The sequence below is a fragment of the Phacochoerus africanus genome, chromosome 4, assembly GCF_016906955.1.
Source record: "Phacochoerus africanus isolate WHEZ1 chromosome 4, ROS_Pafr_v1, whole genome shotgun sequence".
Lineage (NCBI taxonomy): Eukaryota > Metazoa > Chordata > Mammalia > Artiodactyla > Suidae > Phacochoerus > Phacochoerus africanus.
Window position 1 is genome coordinate 59,914,222 of NC_062547.1, and position 20,904 is coordinate 59,935,125.

At 51.8% G+C, this 20,904-nt stretch overlaps 2 protein-coding genes across 8 annotated transcripts in view; both read left to right on the top strand.

The window, feature by feature from the left end:
• BORCS8 (BLOC-1 related complex subunit 8) lies at nucleotides 1–12,399 on the top strand. Of its 3 annotated transcripts, none has more exons than XM_047776463.1 (6): nucleotides 1–383; nucleotides 3,773–3,885; nucleotides 4,360–4,424; nucleotides 7,406–7,516; nucleotides 9,316–9,391; nucleotides 11,507–12,399. In XM_047776463.1, exons 1-5 carry the CDS (start codon nucleotides 347–349, stop codon nucleotides 9,347–9,349), a joined length of 360 nt encoding a protein of 119 aa, XP_047632419.1. In that variant the 5' UTR covers nucleotides 1–346; the 3' UTR covers nucleotides 9,350–9,391; nucleotides 11,507–12,399. The 3 variants fall into 3 exon arrangements, with proteins under 3 accessions (XP_047632419.1, XP_047632420.1, XP_047632417.1); XM_047776464.1 differs by having other exon boundaries at nucleotides 11,511–12,399; XM_047776461.1 differs by lacking the exons at nucleotides 9,316–9,391; nucleotides 11,507–12,399 and adding an exon at nucleotides 5,746–5,957 and having other exon boundaries at nucleotides 7,406–7,467.
• MEF2B (myocyte enhancer factor 2B) overlaps nucleotides 11,744–20,904 on the top strand; it is a 26,454-nt gene continuing 17,293 nt past the window's right edge. The window contains exon 1 of one of the 5 annotated variants that reach the window (XM_047776452.1): nucleotides 11,744–11,802. Coding sequence is in view for 2 of the 5 variants with exons in the window: in XM_047776450.1 (XP_047632406.1) it covers nucleotides 18,170–18,311 (142 nt within the window). In the remaining 3 variants the exon portion in view is untranslated. Of the gene's footprint in view, nucleotides 11,803–18,168; nucleotides 18,312–20,904 lie in introns of those variants that run through there. The other 4 variants (XM_047776450.1, XM_047776451.1, XM_047776449.1 and 1 more) reach the window with 4 other exon arrangements.

Consider the following 20,904-nt stretch of genomic DNA (forward strand, 5'->3'; position numbering starts at 1 on the left):
AAGAAGGGAGTTTATATGACCCGAACTGGGCAACGTGTAGAGTGTTCCCCCAGTTTGTCTGCCTCGGGAAAAGAGTTCCGTGAGCGAGGGAGCACTCGCCCCTCCCTCCGACGGGGTGTCCCTCCTGGAAGTTCAGGGAATCTCCGCCCTCTGATCACCCACCTCCCTTTTTCTCGAGTCCCTCACTCAGGGCCCCTTTCCTGTCAGGGCAGAGGAAAGGTTGGACAGAGTAGGCCAATTAGTACTGGAACTGATGTGAGGCGCCCTGTTTCGTAGGGAAGGTTTAGGCAGTTATCCCCACCTCCAAACTTCCGGTTCCGGCCCTCCGAATAGGGCCGAGGCCGCTATGGAGGAACCCGAGATGCAGCTCAAGGGGAAGAAAGGTGGTGCGGGGGCCCAGGCGGGGTGGAAGGGTTAGGAACTCGCGAAAGGGCGACCTGACTGGGGACAGGAGGGGGCCAAGGCATGGAAGGAGAGTTTGGGGTCAGTGATTAAACTGCCACGGAATCCCGGCTCGGCCGCTGAGTAGTTTTGAAAACCTTTGGGAAGTCTGTGCCTCGATTTTCTCATCTGTGGAATGGGGAGTATAATAGTCCTCCTCCTTCCTCCCATAAAATTGTTGTGAGAATTAAGTAACCTGATTATTTGTAAAGCATTGCAAGAACGTTTGGGGCGTGGAATTTGCTGCGTATATTGTTTCCTTTGTACTTACACATTCGTTTATGTTTACATTGACTTATAAACTATTTGTAAGTCACATAGAAATTACAAAATGCTACAAGCTATTTTTAACGTATTAGTATCTATGTTACTTTATCATGTACATTATTACTTATTAAATTAATTGTTTAGAAGTCACAAATACATTTCATTCCACATCCTTCATAACAGCACTGTGAGGTGTAAGCTTTTTCTACTGTGCTAATTTTCAAAATGAGGCCTAAGAGGACACACAGTTTGGAGGTGGCAGTCTGGGCTCTGCCCCAGTCAGGGCACAGCAGCAAACTGGACCACCACAAACTGGACAGACCCATGCACAACCTCCCTCGACTCCCAGACACACATGGTTTCTCTCCTTCAGCAGCTGCACTGCCTGAGTAATAGCATGATATCCATCTGTGTAGCAAACCTTGAGGTAGGAACTGTTATCATTCCATTTTTACAGGTGAGGAAACCGAGGCTCAGAGAAACTCCTGCCCTCACAAATCAAGTTTTAGGTATGGATGTAACCTAATAAAGAACGAGAATTTTAAGTACAAGGGAAATAAACAGAGGTTGAGAGGAGATTGAAGGGATATCTGATTAAGCTTGGTGACCAGGGAAGGCTTTGGCCAGAAAGTGACATTTGAGCTGAGACATGAGGGTTGAGGAGAAATGAGGGGTATGTGTGGGAGTTGGGGCAGTGGCAGTGGCAGGAACAACAGGTACAAAATGCTGAGGTGGCAGTGTTCAGATCTGTGCTGCAATACAGGAGTGACTGGGTATTTATGTGTATTTAAATTAATTAAAATTAGGTAAAATATAAAGGTTTTTTTTTGTTTGTTTTTGTTTTTTTGCCACCCTGAAGCATATGGAGCTCCCAGGCCAGGGGTCATATCTGAGCTAAACCACAAACTAAGCTGCAGGTGTGGCAACATGAGATCCTTAACCCACTGTGCCGTGCCGGGGATGGAACCCATGTCCCAGGGCTCCCAATATGTTGCTTATCCCATTGTACCACAGCGGGAGCTCCTAAAATTAAACGTTTGGTTTCTGAGTCACATCAGTCACATTTCAAGTGCTCAGTAGATTTATGAGACTAGTGGCTACCACCTTGGGCAGTATAGACTGTATAATCTTTCCATCATCTCGGAAAGTTCTTTTGGACAGTGCTGAGAGTGCCGAGGACCAGCCAAGAGGCCCCTGTGCCTAGGGCCAAGGGCCAGAGGGCAGGGCAGGGCAACAGGAAGCAGTACATACAGGGCCTTCTGGGCCATGTTAAAGAAGGCAGATTTATTTTTCTGGCTTGTGGGAGTCATCAAAGTGTTTCTTTTCCTTTTTTTTTTTTTTTGTCTTTTTGTCTTTTGAGGGCCCCATCTGCAGCATATGGAGGTTCCCAGGCTAGGGGTCTAATAGGAGCAGTAGCTGCTGGCCTATGCCAGAGCCACAGCAACACCAGATCCGAGACGCATCTGCAGCCTACACCACAGCTCTGGGCAACACTGGATCCTTAACCCACTGAACGAGGCCAGGGATCAAACCCACAACCTCATGGTTCCTAGTTGGATTCGTTAACCACTGCACCACGACGGGAACTCCAGTCATCGGAGTGTTTCTAACAGGGAAGGACATACCTAATATGTTCATTAGGAGCTCATTCCATTTGTTTTGTGAGGGTTGGATTATTGGCAGGAGGGAAGCGGGGAGACCAGGCAGGAGCTGAGTTTGGGCATCTAGAGGAGAGGTGGTTGTGCCTGGACCACTGGGGGGCAGTGCATTGATAAGAATGGGTGAGTTTGGTACTTTGTTTTGTAACAGAACCAGCAGGATCTGCAGTTTAATGCAATAGGAAAGGATGGGGCAACCTGCTGACTGCTGTTTATTGAAGTAGCCCTTGGAATGAGGATTTTTGTATAATTATCAAGAGAAACTCACAGGAGTTCCCGTTGTGGTTCAGTGGGTTAAGAACCCTGCTAGTATCCATGAGGATTTGGGTTCGATTCCTGGCCTCGTTCAGTGGGTTAAGGATCTGGTGTTGCCATGAGCTGTGGCATAGGTCATAGATACGGCTCAGATCTGGTGTTCCCATGGCTGTGGTTCAGGCTGGCAGCTGCAGCTCCAATTTGACCCCTAGCCTGGAAATTTCCATATACAGCCCTAAAAAGAAAAAGAGAGAGAGAAAACCTCACAGAGGAGAGGGGGAAATAGGACAGGGATGGGAGGAGGCTGAGTAAGGAGCAACCTCAGGTAAAATCCCACAGAGGGCTTCGGCATGTTCCTGAAGGGGAGCTTATGGGGATAAGTCATGTCTTTGAATTGTTCCATCACACAGCATGGGACATGGGCTTTCAAACTCTTTGGTGGTCAGTCATGGCTGAGAACCATCCACAGGTGTAAACTTCCAGGCGCTTTTTTCCAGTAGCCATTGGGCATCCTTCAAAGAAGGATCTTGGATTTTGTCACTGGGGTAAAAGGAGTGTGAGTGGATCTGAGCAGGTGGCAGCAGTGTCCGCTACAAGTGTGTTTGGGAAGGGAAAGATCATGAGTTTACTAGGCACATTAATGTCATCGAGATTGAGGCCCTTCTGTGACTCCCAGATGGAGTTATTTGGCCCTGCTGTGACCATTTCTTGCAGCCCGTCACAGATGATCCAGCTTCTGGGAGGAACAACGGACACTCCTCTTTTTTTTTCTTTTCTTTCTTTTTCTTTCTTTCTTTTTTCTTTTTTTTTTTTGTTGTTGTCTTTTTGCCTTTTCTAGGGCCGTACCCGCAGCATATGGAGGTTCCCAGGCTAGGGTTCCAATCAGAGCTACAGTTGCCAGCCTACACTACAGTCACAGCAAGGTGGGATCCTTAACCCACTGAGCAAGGCCAGGGATCAAACCCACAACCTCATGGTTCCTAGTTGGATTCGTTAACCACTGAGCCACGACGGGATCTCCCAGACACTCCTCTTTGGCTGGACTCACAGGTTGAACAATCAGGGGTCTGATGCTTTGTTTCCTTGACCCCCTGTCTATCCCACCCCACCCCACCCTACCCCACTTTGCCAACTGTTGATCCTGGACCCAGTCACAGATAAGTTCACTGAGAGTGTCTACGTCCTGGCCAATGAGCCGTCCGTGGCCCTGTACCGGCTGCAGGAGCATGTGCGCCGCTCTCTGCCTGAACTGGCCCAGCATAAGGTGAGCCCCGCCACCAACCTCTCCCAGGGTCTGCACCTCATCAGCTAGGACCTGCTGAGTGGAGCAGGGGCTGTGGGTGAAGGAGTCAAGACTGGGACATCAGCAAGGAGGCACGTGATTTCTGACCCAGGTTAGAGCTAGGTGGTCAGATCTGGGTCAGATTTGGAGGAAGGGGACAGCAAGGTTGGCATTAGTTGTGACCTGTATGGTGAGAAGGAGGCAGCCATATGAGGACCCAAGAGAAAGATGTGCCAGTAGAGGAAGCAGCCTGTGCAAAGGCCCTGAGGCATCACTGCCATGTGTTCACAGAAAGCCCGGACTGGTAAGGGGCAGGAGTTGTGGGAGGAAAGATCAGGGGCTGTAGGGGGTGGTCTCTGCAGCCTTGGTGACTGGTGTTCAGGTGCTCCATCTCAGAGAGCTGAGAGGATGGGGGGTAGCAGCCCCCCCTGCTAACAGCCCTCCCATCCCCAATAGGCTGACATGCAGCGGTGGGAGGAGCAGAGCCAGGGAGCCATCTACACAGTGGAATATGCCTGCAGGTGAGTGTCACAGCTTCCCCACTGCCAGGATTACCCTATTACGCCCAGTGAACCCTGCCCTGCTAAACCTACCCACCCAGTCCACATGGAGGCAGTATTGACTGACTCCCGTGTGCCTCAGGCAGACTTTTTCCCAGCACTCAGCTTTTCCTCATCTGTCATAGGAGGAGGTGATAAGGATTCTTGGAGGTGGGTGGCTCAAGGGGCCAGTGTTTCCCACGCAGTCAGGACTACAAACTGGCCAGTGGGGTGAAATGGCAGCTGCAGGAAGGACCAAAACGTGAACATGACTTTATTTATTTACCTATTTATTTTATCTTTTTAGGGCCACACCTGCAGCATATGGACGTCCCCAGGCTAGCAGTCAAATTAGAGCTGTAGCTGCCAGCCTGTGCCACAACCACAGCAATGAGGAATTTGAGCTGCATCTGTGACCTACACCACAGCTCAACAGCAATGCCAGATCCTTAACCCACTGAGCAAAGCTGGGGATCGAGCTCACGTCCTCTTGGATACTAGTCAGGTTCGTTACCACTGAGCCACAATGGGAGCTCCTGACTGTTTATTTTGTACATTTTTATTTCTTTCCAATTTTTTTGTATTGTGGTATTGTGGTCAGATGCATAGAATTTATGTATCTGAACCATTTTTAATTGTGCAGTTCAGTAGTATTAAATATATTCAGAATGCTGTGCAGCCATCCCCACCATTCATCTCCAGAAATCTTTTCATCTTGCACAGCTGAAACTCTGTCTCCATTAAACACTAACTCCCCATTCCCCACCCCACCTCCCACACCCAACCCCAGTTCCTGGCATCCACCTTTCCACTTTCTAAGAATCTGACTATTCTAGGGACTTCACATAAGTGGAATTATACCATATATGTCTTTTTGTGACTGTTTTTCAGTTGGCATAATGTCTTCAAGGTTTATCCATATTGTAGCATGTATGAGAATTCCCTTCCTTTTAGGGCTGAATAATATTCCATTGTATAGCTGGACCACATTTTGTTTATCTGTTCATCTGTTGAGGGACATTTGGGTTGCTTCCATGTTTTAGCTACTATGAATAAAGCTGCTGTCAATGTGGGTATACCATTTATTATTTCTGTTTGTTTAGCTTTCTCTAAATATTCTGATTTTTTTTTTACCCCAAGTGAAGGATATGTCTGAGTAAAAAGCAGTAGTTGGTGTATCTTTCCATTCTTTGGAAAGTTTGGCCAGCCTTGCTTCTTGTGCTTCTTTTGGGTCCTGCCTTTGTTCTATTTGTTTTGGGAGTTTGGCGACTTTACTTAGAAGTGCTGTTTGCTCCTCGCACAGGCTGTGGCTTGTTTTGGTGGAGGCTGGATACTCCCCAGCTGTTCTTGTCTGTGGCACTGTGGAGTTTGCCTGCCTGTTTCTGTTGTGTGGTCGAAGGTTCCTGGACAGGAAGATTCCAGCCACTGGGGGCACTGAGTCAATTTCTGCCATCAGCAGCCTTGGCCCCTCTGCTCGGATGGGAGGATGACCCAGACAGATGGCATCTTCCTGAGGTTAGTGATCACAGACCGCCTTCTTAGCTCCAGGAAGAATGGAAAGTAAATAGTTTCTTTTGAAGCTGCCAAACAGCTCCTGGACAGCCAAGAGCTCATCAGAAAGGCCCAGGTTCAAGGAAGAACAGGTCAAAGTATGTATTTTCCCCAGTTCCTCTAGCTGTGCTATGTAGTACAGGAGCCCGGGCCCCAGGTGGCTGCTCACATGTAAAATTTAATGAATTAACATAAAACCAAGTGAAAGATTCCACTCCTCAGTCCCACAAAGCACCTTTCAAGTGCTTAGCAGCCATCTCATTGGATAAAGAACATGTCCATCGTGTTTCTGAATGTTCTACTAGGCTGCCCTGGGCTAGGCAGGGGGCTGGTGTACTCTGAGCTCTGAGCCCTTTTCTTTAGTGATATGTAAATTTCTCTAATGCTGAGAGACCATGTTTTCTTTACGGACATGAAAGTGCCCTTAAATGCTTTATGTTCGAAATGCCTTTTGCAGTGTTAATTGTTGGTATAAAACTGACAGGTGTTAAAATGGTGTATTGATTGGAGTGAACTATTCAACAGTGAGCTTACATTTTAGACAGCTTTTTATCAGACAGTAGGAAAGTTGACTGTGTTTGGTGGTGTCAGATGAGCAAGTTAACAGAGCAGGTGACAGCCCTCAATTGCTATCCCCCTTTGATCTCATGGCCATTTTCAAGCAGGTCCCTGACTGATAATAAATGGGAGTGATTTCTTTGTCTTTACTAGAAGGACTTTAAAATGACCCTTTTATTTTTACCGCAGGGGTCACTGCACAGGCAACTTTCTGGCATTAGCAAGTTGTGGCTTGGTGAATGTTTTCCTGTAGTGCTGTTGGAAGGGACACTTTCATTAGTCATTTATCAATGTGGCATAACACTAGAGCTTTGCAGTAGGGCCTCTAATGGTGACTAGGTTAAAATCACCTCTAGAGCTTTTCTTTTATTTTTCCTTTTTCTTTTTCTTTTTGGCTGCCCCACGGCGTATGGAGTTCCCAGGCCAGGGGTCAGATCCCAGCGGCAATGCCAGATCCTTTAACCCACTGTGTCGGGCCAGGAAACAAACCTGCCACCTGGCCCTGCAGAGATGCCGCCAATCGTGTTATGCCACAGTAGGAACTCCATAGAGCTTTTCATAGTTGACAAGCTTCCTTCAGAGGTAGGAACAGGTTAAGAGGAAAGCAAGATATTTGGGGGGTCATCTCTGCATGCTTATAGCTCCCTTAAAGCATTAGGTGGTCCAAGTGGCCTCTTGCCAGCCAGTGCTCTGTCGCATAGGGAAATCTAAACTTGAGGTCCGCACTGAGTCCTCAGGGAGGCCCACACCAGAATCCCCCAGATGCCTGCCGAGCTCCTGGTCCCTGCAGGCTGAGCTCTGGTTGGGGGGATGGAGAAAGCGTGGTGCTGACTGGGTCCGTCCTCTCATTTCAGCGCTGTGAAGAACCTTGTTGACAGCAGCGTCTACTTCCGCAGTGTAGAGGGTCTCCTCAAACAGGCCATCAGCATCCGAGACCACATGAATGCCACGGCCCAGGGCCACAGGTAGCTCCCAGGCCTGCCCGCCCACCCCTGCTGCTCTCAGCCTCCTTGCTGTAAGGACTTGCTGCTCAGCCGGGAACTGCCACTTCTCGCTCCTTAGACAACTCCCTTTGTTCATCTCACGGTGGCTGGTGACTTCCTCTCGTCCTTTCGCCTCTGTAACAGAAGAGTTCAGTCACTCAGCACCCAGGGTCCTGAGCTCTACTGTGTGCCTGGCCCTGGGCTGGGTGCGGGGGATGCAGCAGTGACCAAGACAGGTGTGCTCATGGTCTTCTCACAGGGAGATGCACAGCAACCAGGTAAACATGGAACAGACAAGAACATTCCAGACACTTGTGGAGGAATAAGAGGGCTGTGGGAGCCTCTCTCAGGAGGCGGCAGAGATGTGAACAGAGGTTCAAATGACATGCATAGATGACCCGGGGTCAGTGTTCCAGGTGCAGCAGTGGCAGAGCAGAGGCCCTGGGCCTGGGGAGCTGGGTGTGTTGGAGGACTATCTGAGGTGGGTGTGGCTGCTCTGGGTGCATGAGAGGGAGACGGGGTCAGGGTGGTGGGTAGGGGCCTCGAGGGCAACAGCAGGGAGGGCATGTGGGATGGACGGAGGCTTTGAGCCGATGACCAGATGGTCTAAAAATGAAAAGTACTTAGAGCTCTTACATACTGGGGAGAGGGTTTTTGGAGAAGAAACTCTGGTTTTATTTTCATTATAACTTAATAAACGTGCATTTGAACACACATACACACACACACATGCTGTAAGCTGTCAGTCGACCTTGAGGGGTCTGGTTCCTGTAGTGTGGGGTTCTGGCATGCCTGTCTTCCACCAGATATTCAGAAAGGAAACAAAAACTCTGTGTTGCTGTCTGTGATAACTGAGACACAAGAACTGTCAAAAAAACAAAGCCTGGAGATCCTGTCGTGGCTCAGCAGAAACGAATCTGACTAGCATCCATAAGGACCCAGGTTTGATCCTTGGTTAAGGATCCGGCTTTGCCATGAGCTGTGGTGTAGGTCGTATGCACAGCTTAGATCTGACCTGTTCTGGCTGTGGTGTAGGGCAGCGGCTATGGCTCCAATTTGACCCCTAGCCTGGGAACCTCCATATGCCACGGGTGTGACCCTAAAAGGACAAAACAACAACAACAACAAAGCCTGGACTTCTCTTGTAGCGCAGCAAGTTAAGGATCCAGTGTTAAGGATCCACTATGGCTCTAGTTGCTGCTATGGCATGGGCTTGATCCCTGGCCTAGGAACTTCCATATGCCGTGGATGCGGCCAAAAAAAAAAAAGAAAGCCTTATAAATGTGTAAGAAGGAATTTGCAGCAATCTGCCTTCTGGGTAGTGTGGGAAAGGTTCACGTGGGTTCATTTACACTAAATAACCCATCTGGCTGTGGCTGCTCTACCCTGGGTGGGTGACAGTCATTGGGACTAGAGTTCATTGCGTCAAGCCTTTCACAGCACCCTGCACGCAGTAGGGCCTCAAAAAACAGCTGTTACTTTCATCTCAGTTCCCAAGGTGCTCCTCAAAGCCCTGCTGTTATAAAACACAACAAGCCCCTGAAAGACACCAATAACAGCTGGCATAGTAGCTGCTCACCTGCTAACACCTCTCTTTGCTTGAAGCTCCCAATTCTATGTAAGATCCAGCCACGACCTCTGAAATGGGTGGCTGGTCCCATTTTTTCCGAGGATTCCCTGAGGCTCAGGCCAGGGGTCTCGAGAGAGTGGAGCTTTACCCCAGTACGCAATCGAGCCTAGCTGAGCAGACCTCTTAAGACATTGCACATGTTTTGTTCCAGCCCCGAGGAACCACCCCCACCCTCCTCAGCCTGATCCCAGAAGAGACTTGGAGGTGCTTCAGCCCCTCTGACCCAGGTCAGTGCCAAGTGGGGCTGTGAGCCTCTCTGCTCTGAACTAACACACTCTCAGCATCCAAGAAGGGACCTGCCTGACTAACCACTTGGGTTTTCTTCCTCGGCTTGTAGGATGGTTTCATCAGTGGGAGGCTGGAGGGTAGGGGGCCTTGTGCCTGCCCTCTGCTGCTCAGGGCTTCTGTCAGTCCATCTCCCTTGGAATTCCATGGTGGCCTAGCAGTTAAGGATCCAGTGTGGTTACTACTGTGGCTCCAGTTTGACCCCTGGCCCAGAGAACTTCCACGTGCTATGGGCGTGGCCCAAAAACACCAAACAAAAAATCTCTCTCTCAAGCCCATCTCCCTTGTGCTCTCTCTGCCATCTCCCTGCCCCTTATCCAGACCACAAGGATAAGGCCCTGTCCTGATCCCAAGAACCCTGACCCCCAAGACAGAGAGGGGAGCCCTACCCTGTTACATGCCAGCTGCTTGCTCTACCCACACATTCTCTTAGGTAGAGCCCAGCACTGCAGTTTTCCATCAAATTCTTGAATCAGCAGCAGTTGCTGCTGACTGCCATGTGACCCTGAGCAAGTCCCTCCCCACCCTGGTCTCTGCTTTTCCTTCCTGTCATAGTAGTTCATTAGGCAGCAGAGAAGGCGCTCCTCCAGTATACAGTGATGTATGTTGTAGCAGTCAGCTACTGCTGCGTGACAATATATCCCCAAAACTTAGTGGCTTAGTGGCACCAGTGGTTTGTCTGCTACAGTTCTGCAATTTGGGACTGCAGCTGGGAAATTTTGCTGGGCTCACCTGGGGCCTAGTCATGCCCCTTGTTGGAGTTCAATGGGGCTGGATAGTCAGAGGTGGCCTCATATCTGGCCCTCGACCAGTATTGTCTGCTTGGGGGTATGGTGAGGAATCTGGTTCTCCTCCATGTGGCCTCTCCAGCAGGCCAGCCCAAGCTTCCACTGGTTGGGTGCCCAGTATGCACATGCTCATCCAGCCTTGCCTTGTTTCACAGTTACAGATATACCATTGGTCAAGGCCAGTCACGTGGTCAGGACTAATCCCAGATGGGATGCCTTCAGTACTGGGAGGGTGTGGCACCAAGAAAGGCCTATTCGTGTTATTTTGTGCTCATGCAGGGCAGACTCAGGCACAATGGAGGTGCCCAAAGAACTGACTGAGCCCCCAGCTTGTGTGGCTCTTGGAGCCCCCCACTTTTTTGCTGAGATGGTGCTCTAGGCTGTGGGGGTCTTTTCAGAGGGTCAGGGGAGGCATGGGTGGGGACTGGGCCCCCATAGCCCCTAGAGCAGCAGACCAAGAGCCAAGAGGCAGCAAAATTCACGGGTGTGCAGTCAGAAAGTTCTTATTCGCACCTGCTGTGTGCCAGGCTTAACTCTGGGTATAGAGGTGGTAAGGAATCCCTCAGGCTGTGGAATTGCCTAAGGGATATTGGGGAGGGCCTGGAGCCAGAGGGGCTGCCATGGGGGTCAGCAACCCACCCCATTTCCCCACCCAGTGTTGCCCACTAGCCCTAGACCCACACCCCACCAGCTGTCCCATCCTCCTCCCTGTGCCCCGGTACCTCCCACCCTGGAGCCTCAAGGATGCCATACTTCTGCTCTCTCTACACCCTCTGTTCCAGCCTGGAGCCTCCCAGCCCACCATGAACATCCTAGGTCATTTGCTGTCCCTCCACTATTGCATCCTCTTGGAATAGAATGTTCTTTGGCTCCTCGTCATCCCACCTTTGTCCCTACAGACCATGCTCTGCTTCCCCTACCTGAGAATTGCCACCCCAACCCTCTTCTCTCAGAGCCTCCATTCCCACTTTTCCTGAGTCTGCTCACCCTTGGTGATGTAGGTGACCTCCACAGGGTCAAATCTTGGCTTCCCCTGCCTCTCCAGGGGCACATAGCCCCATTTTATAGAAGAGGAAACAGGCTCAGAGAGGTGAGGCGGGGTCACCACCCATGATGGGAAATGACAGAATTCACACCCAAACCCTATAACCCTCAGCACTTCACCTCTGCCCCTGGCTCCACCCAGGATCCTGCCACCTCATCAGGGGCTACCTTGCAGTCCTGGGGGTGTCTCAGAACTCTCTTTGACCCTTGCTTCTTGCCCCCCAGCCAGTCCAAACTGGGCCCTTGGACACAGCCTTGAGGAACTTGGCACGGACCGAAGACAAAGCAAGTATGGCCAGCGCATTCCTCCTGTTTCCGCCTGGGGCTTCCAGGCCAGCCATGGGTGTCCTGAGACGAGGCTTTGCTGCCCCTGGATTCTTACCTGCCCGCTCATTGGCCGTGGACACGGCCAAAGCAGTGGCTCCTTGAACCAATAACTGCCACCACTACAGCCCTGATCAGGCACCTGCTTGTGCTGGAGCTGTCACAAGAGTCATCTTTCATCCTTACAGCCCTGTAAGGCAGGTGTCACCCCAATACAGATGGGAAAAGAGAGTCTCCAAGAGGTGGCATGATTTGTGCAAGGTCACACAGCTAGGGAAGAGTAGATCCCAGGCTAGTTTGATCCCAGCCCTGCCTCTGATATGCTGTGTGGCTTGGGGACTGGTGCTAACCCTCTCTGGTCCTGCCTTTCTCCATCTGACAAAAAAGGCTGGACTGGACCCTCTCTCCAGGCTGAGGCAGACATTTGTGTTCCTGCCTGCCTTGACAATGTTCTGCTTTGAGCAGAAATGCCCACCTCAGGCTCAGGCTATATGGAAAAGCCACCCTAAGTCCAGGGGTGGACATGGGACCCTGTACTGGCTCATCAGAGCCCCCCATCTCCCAGGTCACAGTGATTAATTTGAGATGGGCATGTGGTCTAGTGAGAGGTCTTCCCCGAGAATTTTGCTGGAAAAGTGTGAAATGTACCATCTTCTATTGGGGTTGTTGAGCTAGGCAGATGGAAGGGGACACCTGAGAACTTTTCATGGGGCCCTGGATCCAGCTGTACCTGACACTAGAAAATCTTGATTCTTCAATTTCATGATTCCCTAAAGTTACTATATATGCCAAAATTGCTTTGAGTGTATTTCTGCTGACTTCAGAAGAGCCCATGCTGGAGTTCCTGTCATGGCTCAGTGGTCAACAAACCCGACAAGTATCCATGAGGACTCAGGTTGATCCCTGGCCTTGCTCAGTGGGTTAAGGATCCGGCACTGCTGTGAGCTGTGGTGACATCCAGCACAGCTCAGATCTGGCATTGCTGTGGCTGTGGCGCAGGCCGGCAGTTATAGCTCTGATTCAGCTCCTAGCCTGGGAACCCCCATATGCCGCAGGTGCGGCCCTAAAAAGACACACACACACACACACACACACACACACACACACACACACACACACGCCCACACACACACACACACACACACACACACACACACACACACACACGCCCACACAGGTGCGGCCCTAAAAAGATACACACACACACACAAGCCCACGCAGGTGCGGCCCTAAAAAGACACACACACACACACACACACACACACACACACGAGCCCACGCAGGTGCGGCCCTAAAAAGACACACACACACACACACACGAGCCCACGCTGATCCCTGCAAGTTCCATGGCCCACAGCTTGTACATCTTGAGGCCAACTCTGTGCCAACACTGCCCAGCAGAATGTATCAGGAAGATCAGAATGGAGTTGCTGAGGGTAGAGCCAGGGTGGGTCCCTGTGGGAGGATTCCCCAGCAGTGTGAAGTGGTTGGGAGGGAGCAGCGGCAAAGGCCAAGGACACCCTAGGGGAGACAGAGAGGCTCCTGATGGTGTCAGGGCTGTGGAGGAGCCTGAGGGCCTGGGAGAGGGTTCAGGGACACAGGAGGTGTTGAGAAATAACTGCCTCCCACCATCAGGAAACAGGGTCATCCCTCTTCCTCTTCTAGCATATACTGTGGGCCTGTGTGCCACCACCCTGCCTTCCCAGCTCAGTTTGGGGAGAGGGAAGAGCCTCAGGTTCACTCTATTTTAGACCTTGACTGATGTGTTGTCCACTTTGAAGGCACCTCCCTCTCTTTGTCCACTCTGAAGGTACCTCTCATCCATCTCTCCTTCTGTCCAGCAAACAACCACCTTCTCTGAGCTAGGCTCTGCCTGTCCAGGGGATGCCCTAGTGAGCCAACCCTGGCCCCAGGACTCAGACCCACTGGACAGACAGGCAGCTAAGTAAGGGAATTGCATATATCTCATGGGTGGCCTTGGACTGGTCAGGCACTGTGAGAGGCACTTATGGGGTGCCCTAGACCTTCCCAGGTCTCTCTGTCTGTCACTCACAGCCGCTAAACATGACCTCAGCCAGCAACCAATTGTCCTCTCAAAGACTATGTTCAGAGTTCCTGTTGTGGCTCAGCGGGTTAACAACCTCGTGGTATCCATGAGGATGGGGTTCGATCCCAGACCTCACTCAGTGGGTTAAGGATATGGCATTGCCACAAGCTGTAGTGTAAGTCGCAGGTGGGGCTGGGATCTGGTGTTGCTGTGGCTGTGGTATAGGTGGGCAGCTGCAGCTCCAATTTGACCCCTGGCCTGGGAACTTCCGTATGCCACAGGTGCGGCCATAAAAAAGAAAGAAAGAAAGAAAAAGGCTATGTTCAGGACTCTAGGTTGTCAGATCCCTTACCACCCCAAGTCCTGGGGCTCCTGGAGGTGCTGGTTAATTTGCGGTTTATTTGCATCTTGCCCTAAGCGTTCGGTGAACGTCCCGCTCTTGCCGGCCGTCAGGGGGCGCAAGAGGCAAAGCCTTGGCCCAGCACTTTACCTCCAGACAGTCGTTGCCCGCTGTTCTGGCTGATTCTGGAGGGTGCATTGTAACCCTCTGCCTTGTTTCACCTCTTAAGTCCTTGCTCCCATTTTTCAGAAAGTGAACTAAGGCTCCACAATGTCAGTTTACCCAGAAGACCTTGCATCTGCCCCCACATGCTGGCAGCCTTACCCACTCCCTGGAGTATGGGAGAGTGTGGGCATTCCCAGACCTGGCTCACTAGGACTTGCTCTCAGAAATAGGTTGGCAGCTGGGAGCTCCCTGTGCTATAGGACATTCAAGTAGGAAGACTAGCACTACTTGAATGAGGTGAGGGTAGCCTGGAAGGGATCCCTTGGTCAAGTGTGGGACCTCCCTCCCAGTTTCCTTCAAATCTGTGGGTGGAATAAAAGGAGGACCGCGAAGGTAATGACTTGCCTCAGGTTGGTCCACAGTGGTCAGAACGGGACTCAGATTTGAGTTTTGGCTTTTTGTTCTTAGCCCCGACCCAAGTCTTTTTTTTTTTTTTTTCCTTTTAGGGCCATACCTGCGGCATATGGAAGTTGCCAGGCTAGGGGTCAAATCAGAGCTACAGCTGCTAGCCTACACCACAGCCATAGCAACAGTATCCAAGCCGCGTCTGCTACCTACACCACAGCTCACTGCAATGCCAGATCCTTGACCCACTGAACGAGGCTGGGAATCAAATCTACATCCTCATAGATACTAGTCGGGTTTGTTAACTACTGAGCCACGACGGGAACATCTTGTTTTTGTTTTAATAAAAATATCCCTTTAACTTTTTTTTTTCTTTTTTTTTTGCCACATTCATGGCATGTGGAAGTTCCCAGGCCAGGGATCGAACCCATGCCACTGCTGTAAGCAGGGCTACAGCAGTAACAAGGCCAGATCCTTAACCCACTGAGCCACGAGGGAACTCCACAAGTCTTGGTTTTTTGTTTCAGGCCTTCTCTGTATTCTCAAAGGGTCCTGCTCCTGGGAAGTCCCTTCTGAACCCTGCCTCATCCCCCAGCAAGGCCTCTGGATGCCCCAAGATTGGTCCCCATGCCCCTACACTACTCAGACCCTCTCCAGGACTCCAGTTCTTCAAGAAACCCATGGAGACACTCCTTTGGTGCCAAAATATATGGCCCAGCCACATGGCCCAGCCCCAAGCAGATCCCAGGCTCTGGGAGACGGAGCTAGACACAAACATCCCTGGGCCAGAGCTGAGGTGGAAAGAGGGATGGGGGTGTCAGAATACCAAATGGGAGGGGCTAAGGAAGGCTTTTGGAGGAGGAGGGAGTATTGGAGGTGGAACTTGAAATGCTCCCTCCCCCATAGGAAGGGATACTATTGTCGTCCCTTTTCACATGAGCAAACAGGCTCAGAGGGGTGAAGTGACTGGCCTGAGGTTGCACAGCAAGTGGGAAGTGGAACTGGGATGGGAACCTAGGGCTCTTGAACTCTGAACCTCTACCCACTGGATCACACTCTCTTTGCCATGGTGGGTCCTTCAAAGCCCTCGCCTGCTAACATTCTGGGAGAAGATCCGGAAGAGGGAGGCTTGCGGGGAGCAGTTTCTTTCTTTTTTTATTTTTTGGCCACACCCATGTCATAGAGAAGTTCCCAGGCCAGGGATTGAATCCAAGCTGCAGCTGTGACCTATGCCACAGCTGCAGTGGTGCCAGATCCTTAACCCACTGCACTAGGCCAGGGATTGAACTATCACCTCCACAGAGAAAAGCCAGATCCTTAACTCACTGCATCACAGTGGGAACTCTGGAGAACAGCTTCTTTACCTCCTCATCTTCCCACCCCTGCCTCTACCTGCTCCTACCTTCCCCATCTTCCAGGCCCCCTTCCTAGATGTCCCTCTCTGGCCTTTTCTACTCTCTTCTCCCCTAGTCTCCCTAGATCTAGTCTCCTTTTCAATCCTCCAGCCTCTTACTCCAGCAACTAAGGGTGTATGAGAAGACTGAGGACAAGGCTCTTGATTGCCTCAGTAGGGGCTGGGGGTCCACATGGGGTAACACAGCCAGTGATGGGGGAGGGCATAGGTCAAGAACAGGGGTAAAGGCAAAAAGGAGGAGCTGTTATAGGAAATGATGTGCATGATAGAAGGTGGTATGGACCAGAATGGGAAGGGGGTTTGGGAACATGAGTGGTGGAAGAAGATGACATGGCAGGGGCAAGTACATGGGAAGGAGCCCCAGTGCTGGGAGGGGGCAAGAGGTGTGGCTGATAGTGGGCAGCCCCAGCTGGCTCAGCTCAGGCTGCTCCCAGCGCTGCTCCAGCTGCCGCCCTCATGTAACCAGAGCCTGCCTGTTGCATCAGAGGCAAGCGGGCGGTCTCAGGTAAACAGAGCGGCCCTCGAGGGGCCCAGGGCTCCCCAGCCACCTCCACACTCCCCAAGCCTTGTTCTATACCTTGGAGCCCAGGCAGAAGCCCCCAACCTGGCCTGGGTGCAGGTGTGTCCTTGGGACACCTGAATGTGTGGTGCTGGGCACTGAAGGGCTGCAAAGGTGGGGCGGGGGAGACAGGAGCCCCGATCCAACCTTCTTTTTTGGGCGGGGGAGGGTGGGAGGCTGTACCCGAAGTGTGTGGAAGTTCCAGGGCCAGGGATCAAACCTGCATCGTAGCTGCAACCCGAGCCACAGCAGTAACAATGCTGGATCCTTGCCCCACTGCACCAACCAGTGAACTCCAATCCCACCTTCTTATGACATGATATGAACCCTAGTTTATGTGTCCAAAGAAAGCAGTGCCTAGGCTAGAGGTCAAAACTGCCTATCTACAGTGGGAAAAAAATAATAATAAATAATTAAAAAAAAAAACTGCCTATGTCATAGATGGGGAAACTGAGGTGTAGGGAGAGGCACGAGCCTCTCAGGGTTTCTGATCCCTTCCTCAGGTTCCCCCCCTCCGCCCCGGAATACCAGTATCTCCATATGCTCCCCCTTGAATCCAGAGATCCAATCATCTGCTGTCTTCCGAGCAGGTGGACACCAGGCCACCATTGCAGCCCACCTGCTCTCCTCTTTCATCTGCCCCAAAGGGACGTTGCCCCCCAACCCATCTCTGAGCCTCTCTTTGCTCAGCTCATTATACTTTCACTCACCGCTCTGACCTCATCTTCCACACCAAAGAATGCCCTTCACCCTTTCTCTGTACATTTTCAAGTCCTGTTCCCTCTTGGAAAACCCTTCTACCAGGGATAAACTCCTACTTATGCTTCAAGGCCCAGTACAAATGCCCCCTCTTTGGGAGAAGCCTTCCCTGACCCCTCTGGCCCAGGCCTGACCCCACAGGGATGGAAGAGTGTGTGGTAGCTCTGCCTCCTTACTGGGGGCTTCTCCAGGATTGCCCAGTCCAAAGTCATCGTCATCCTGTAATTCTTTTCACCTGAGTCACTCACTAATCCTGCTCTGATCCCCCTTGGGTGGGGAACTCTTCTGGATGGTGTTGGGATCCCAGAGAGAGGGTGGATTTAGAGATCTAGGCAGGGGTCCAGTCCTGGAAGCCCCTTCCCCAGCTGACCTTTGAAGTGGAAGAGGGTGCCTAGCAGCCGAGGGGTCTGTTACCCTCCTGACAAGGACGTGGGTCACAGACACAGCTGCAGGAAGCACAGTTGGACGAGGCTACAGAGAGCCCCCAGAGCCCCTTTCTAAAGTCCCTCCATTTGGGTGAGAGCAAGGGTCAGGGTTGGCTTCTAGAAGTTCTCGGTCCCTGGGGCCTCAGAGTCTGGGGTCAGAGATATATTTCACTCAGGTTGGGGTAAGTCCAGGGTAGAAGACTGCAGGGGTTAGAGACAGAGTCCGAATTAGGGTCAGGGTCAGCAGTAAGGTCAGGGCACCCACTGACAGCGGGGGAAGCCTGGCAGGTTTGATCCAGTCCCCCCAGGCCCCCCTCCCTTATTCTACCATACCCCCACCTCGGCGTCTTCCCGCGTCGGAGTTGCCGTCGGCCCCAGAGCTCCCGGGGGCCCGGCCACGCCCAAGTGCCCGCCCATCTCAGCCCACGGGCCTGCCCTTTATGTAAATTTATGCCCCGCCCAATCAGCTCCCGGGGGGCGGGGCCGCCTGCTCTGAAGGCACCTGTGGCCGCCGGGAGCTTGGAGTTCTGTGCTGCTACTGCTGCCGCCCAGTGTGTGCGCGAGCGTCAGAGCGAGTGTCCAGGTGGAGCAGGTACGTTTCGCGTCTGGCCGAGACTAGTCCCGTGTCCTTTGAGTTGCATCTGTGGGCTGGGTTGAGTTTGAAGGTCTGAGTGTGCTGCTGTGCCTCAGAGAGTTGTGTCTAAGAGGTGCGCGTCGTCGTAGGATTGTGAGTTTGAGAGGCTGTGTGTCCCAGGGGTTGTGTGTCCTAAGGGCATGTGTACGAGGGTGTGAGTCCGAGGGGTATGTTCAAGGTTTGTGAGTCTGAGAGCTGTGTTTCTGAGAGGTTGTGTTCTGAAATGGTGTGTGTTCCAGGGGTTGCATGCCCAGGAGTTATATCTGAAGGACTGTGTGTGTTGTCTGAGGGGTTTTGTCCAAGGGCCATATGAAGGTTTTGATGTCACTTAGGGAATTGTGTGTCTAAAGTTGTGGTGCCGTGAGCCCCTGGTATGCGTCTTTGAGCTCCAGCGTACCCCCTTCCTGGAGCATACCTCTTTGTGCATCTTGGAGGCCCGTGTGCACAGCCACAACCCCATGCTTTCCTGCTGTGGGTGTGCCCTCATGTGTCATGGTCTCAGATCTGTATGTGGCATGACATCCCTATGTCCCTGTGACCTCCATGACTGACACCCACCCCATGGGTTTTGCGCCTCATGCAGCAATCGTGGGGCCTCAGCTGGGCCCATAAGATGCCTCTGTGGCTGGGGCAGGACAGTGGGCGCAGACCCCTGAGCAGAAGACCAGAGCTGCTGGGACCATCTCCTCCCCATGCCTCAGTGTTCCATCTGGGACTTGGGTATAGGAAAAATAGTCACAGCTCTCTGAAGTTGTCAGCACATGACAAGCTGGTTGCTGTTTTACTTTCACAGTCATGGTCCTCACCCTCTGCCTCTCTCAGGGTCAAGGGTGGCAGATGTTGCCAACTGGGGTCCCTGGCTATTCTCAATCTGCAAGCTGCAGACCCAAGAAGTCAGAAATAGCTGAGACCTTATGCCTGGCCTGGCTGGGCTTCCGAAGATCAGACCTCTGGGCATTTGGTGTCTGGGATGAGAACTCTCAGACTCTTGGGGTGGAGGAAACAGCATTCAAAAAAGTATTTAGGGAGTTCCCGTTTTGGCTCAGTGGTAACAAACCTGACTAGGATCCATGAGGACATGGGTTTGATCCCTGGCTTTGATCAGTGGGTTAAGGATCCAGCTTTTCAGTGAGCTATGGTGTAGGTCACAGAGGTGGCTCAGTTCTGGCATTGCTGTGGCTCTGGGACAGGCCGGCAGCTGCAGCTCTGATTCGACCCCTAGCCTGGGAACTTCCATATGCTGCAGGTGCCACCCTGAAAAGACCAAAAAAAAAAAAAAGTATTTAGTCTCGGTACAACAAGTGTGTGGGGTTAGATTCAAAAGGCCAAAGGGCCTAGAAAGAAGTCAGCCTTGCTCACTCCTGTCCCCATACCTGCCTTCTACCACCTGCGTGAGTCAAGGAGTGAATCTTGGCCTCTAGGGAATGGAATTTTGGGACATTTGGGGTGAGAGCAACAGCTGGAAACTGGTTACCTTCCAGGAGGGGAGACTGAGTCCAGGTGGGCACACCTAGGCCCCTCAGAGAGAGGTTGAGCTCAAGACTGCCCCTTAGCCCCCAGGAGAACAAAAGCCAGGAGTGATGGGCCCCAGCTTCCTCTCTCCCCTCTCTGTGTGACCTCAGACAGATTGCTCCCCCTTTCTGAGCTCTCTGGCTGCCCCTGTGACCTGAGCAATTGGAGCCCGATCTTACTTCCCATCTCCAACTAATGATTGATTTCATTAAATCATTACCCAACCAGGCAGACATCTGGAAAATGCAAATTAGAGGAGAAAGGGAATTAAAATAATTTGTCACCCTAACTCAGATGCAATGAGTATAGACATGTTGGGGGTCTGACCTTCCGGAAGATTTGAGGCACACATGCACCTGGAGACAGATGTCAATTTTCCGAGACTATTTATCATACCCTGGGATCCCATTTGGGGGTGGAGAGTTCACCCGAGCCCTGGCCCATGAATCTGCATAGAATATACACAGAGGATGTGTCCCATTTCTTAGCATCCTAAAAGGCATCTCTGGGCCTACATCTTGGGGGTTTGCCAGGCTGCCCCTTGCTCCCAGTTGTGTCTGAGATAACTCTGGAATGAGTGTCTCAGACCCAGTTGGCACCCAAGCCCACTTCCCCGACTGAGGCAGCGGTGAGTTTGGGGCATAGCTAGACAACCCTGGGGTATAAGTCCACACTTGAGTGAGGATCTGGGGTCCCGCCGTGTGGCCCTGGGAAGAAGCCTGCTTCTTCCTGTGTAAAACCAGGCAGCTATCTCCGCTTCAGTGGGCTCTCTGTGAGTCAGGCTGGTCCTGTGTGTAAATGAGGGGAAGCATGGGCCTGGGCAGACAGTAGGCACTTAACAGGAGGTGCCATTCAAACTATGACCAAGTGGACATGTCTACAGCGAGCTGCGTCCAGGCCCACCCTCACCCTATCCTCCACCGAGGGCCAAGCAGGCCTCAGGCCTATTGGCTTCCCTGTCCTGATCTCCTTCAGGTTCAGGTTCACCAGAAATTGAGGTGGGGTCCTTGGAAGGAACAATCCAGGCAAGTTGTCATAA

Excerpts from the sequence above, each read along its gene's own strand:
- BORCS8 (XM_047776461.1), top strand. The coding sequence starts at position 347 with ATGGAGGAACCCGAGATGCAGCTCAAGGGGAAGAAAG. Across the intron at positions 384-3,772 it reads GCAGCTCAAGGGGAAGAAAG|TCACAGATAAGTTCACTGAG; the intron begins GTGGTGCGGGGG and ends TCCTGGACCCAG. Across the intron at positions 4,425-5,745 it reads ACAGTGGAATATGCCTGCAG|GCTGTGGCTTGTTTTGGTGG; the intron begins GTGAGTGTCACA and ends CTCCTCGCACAG.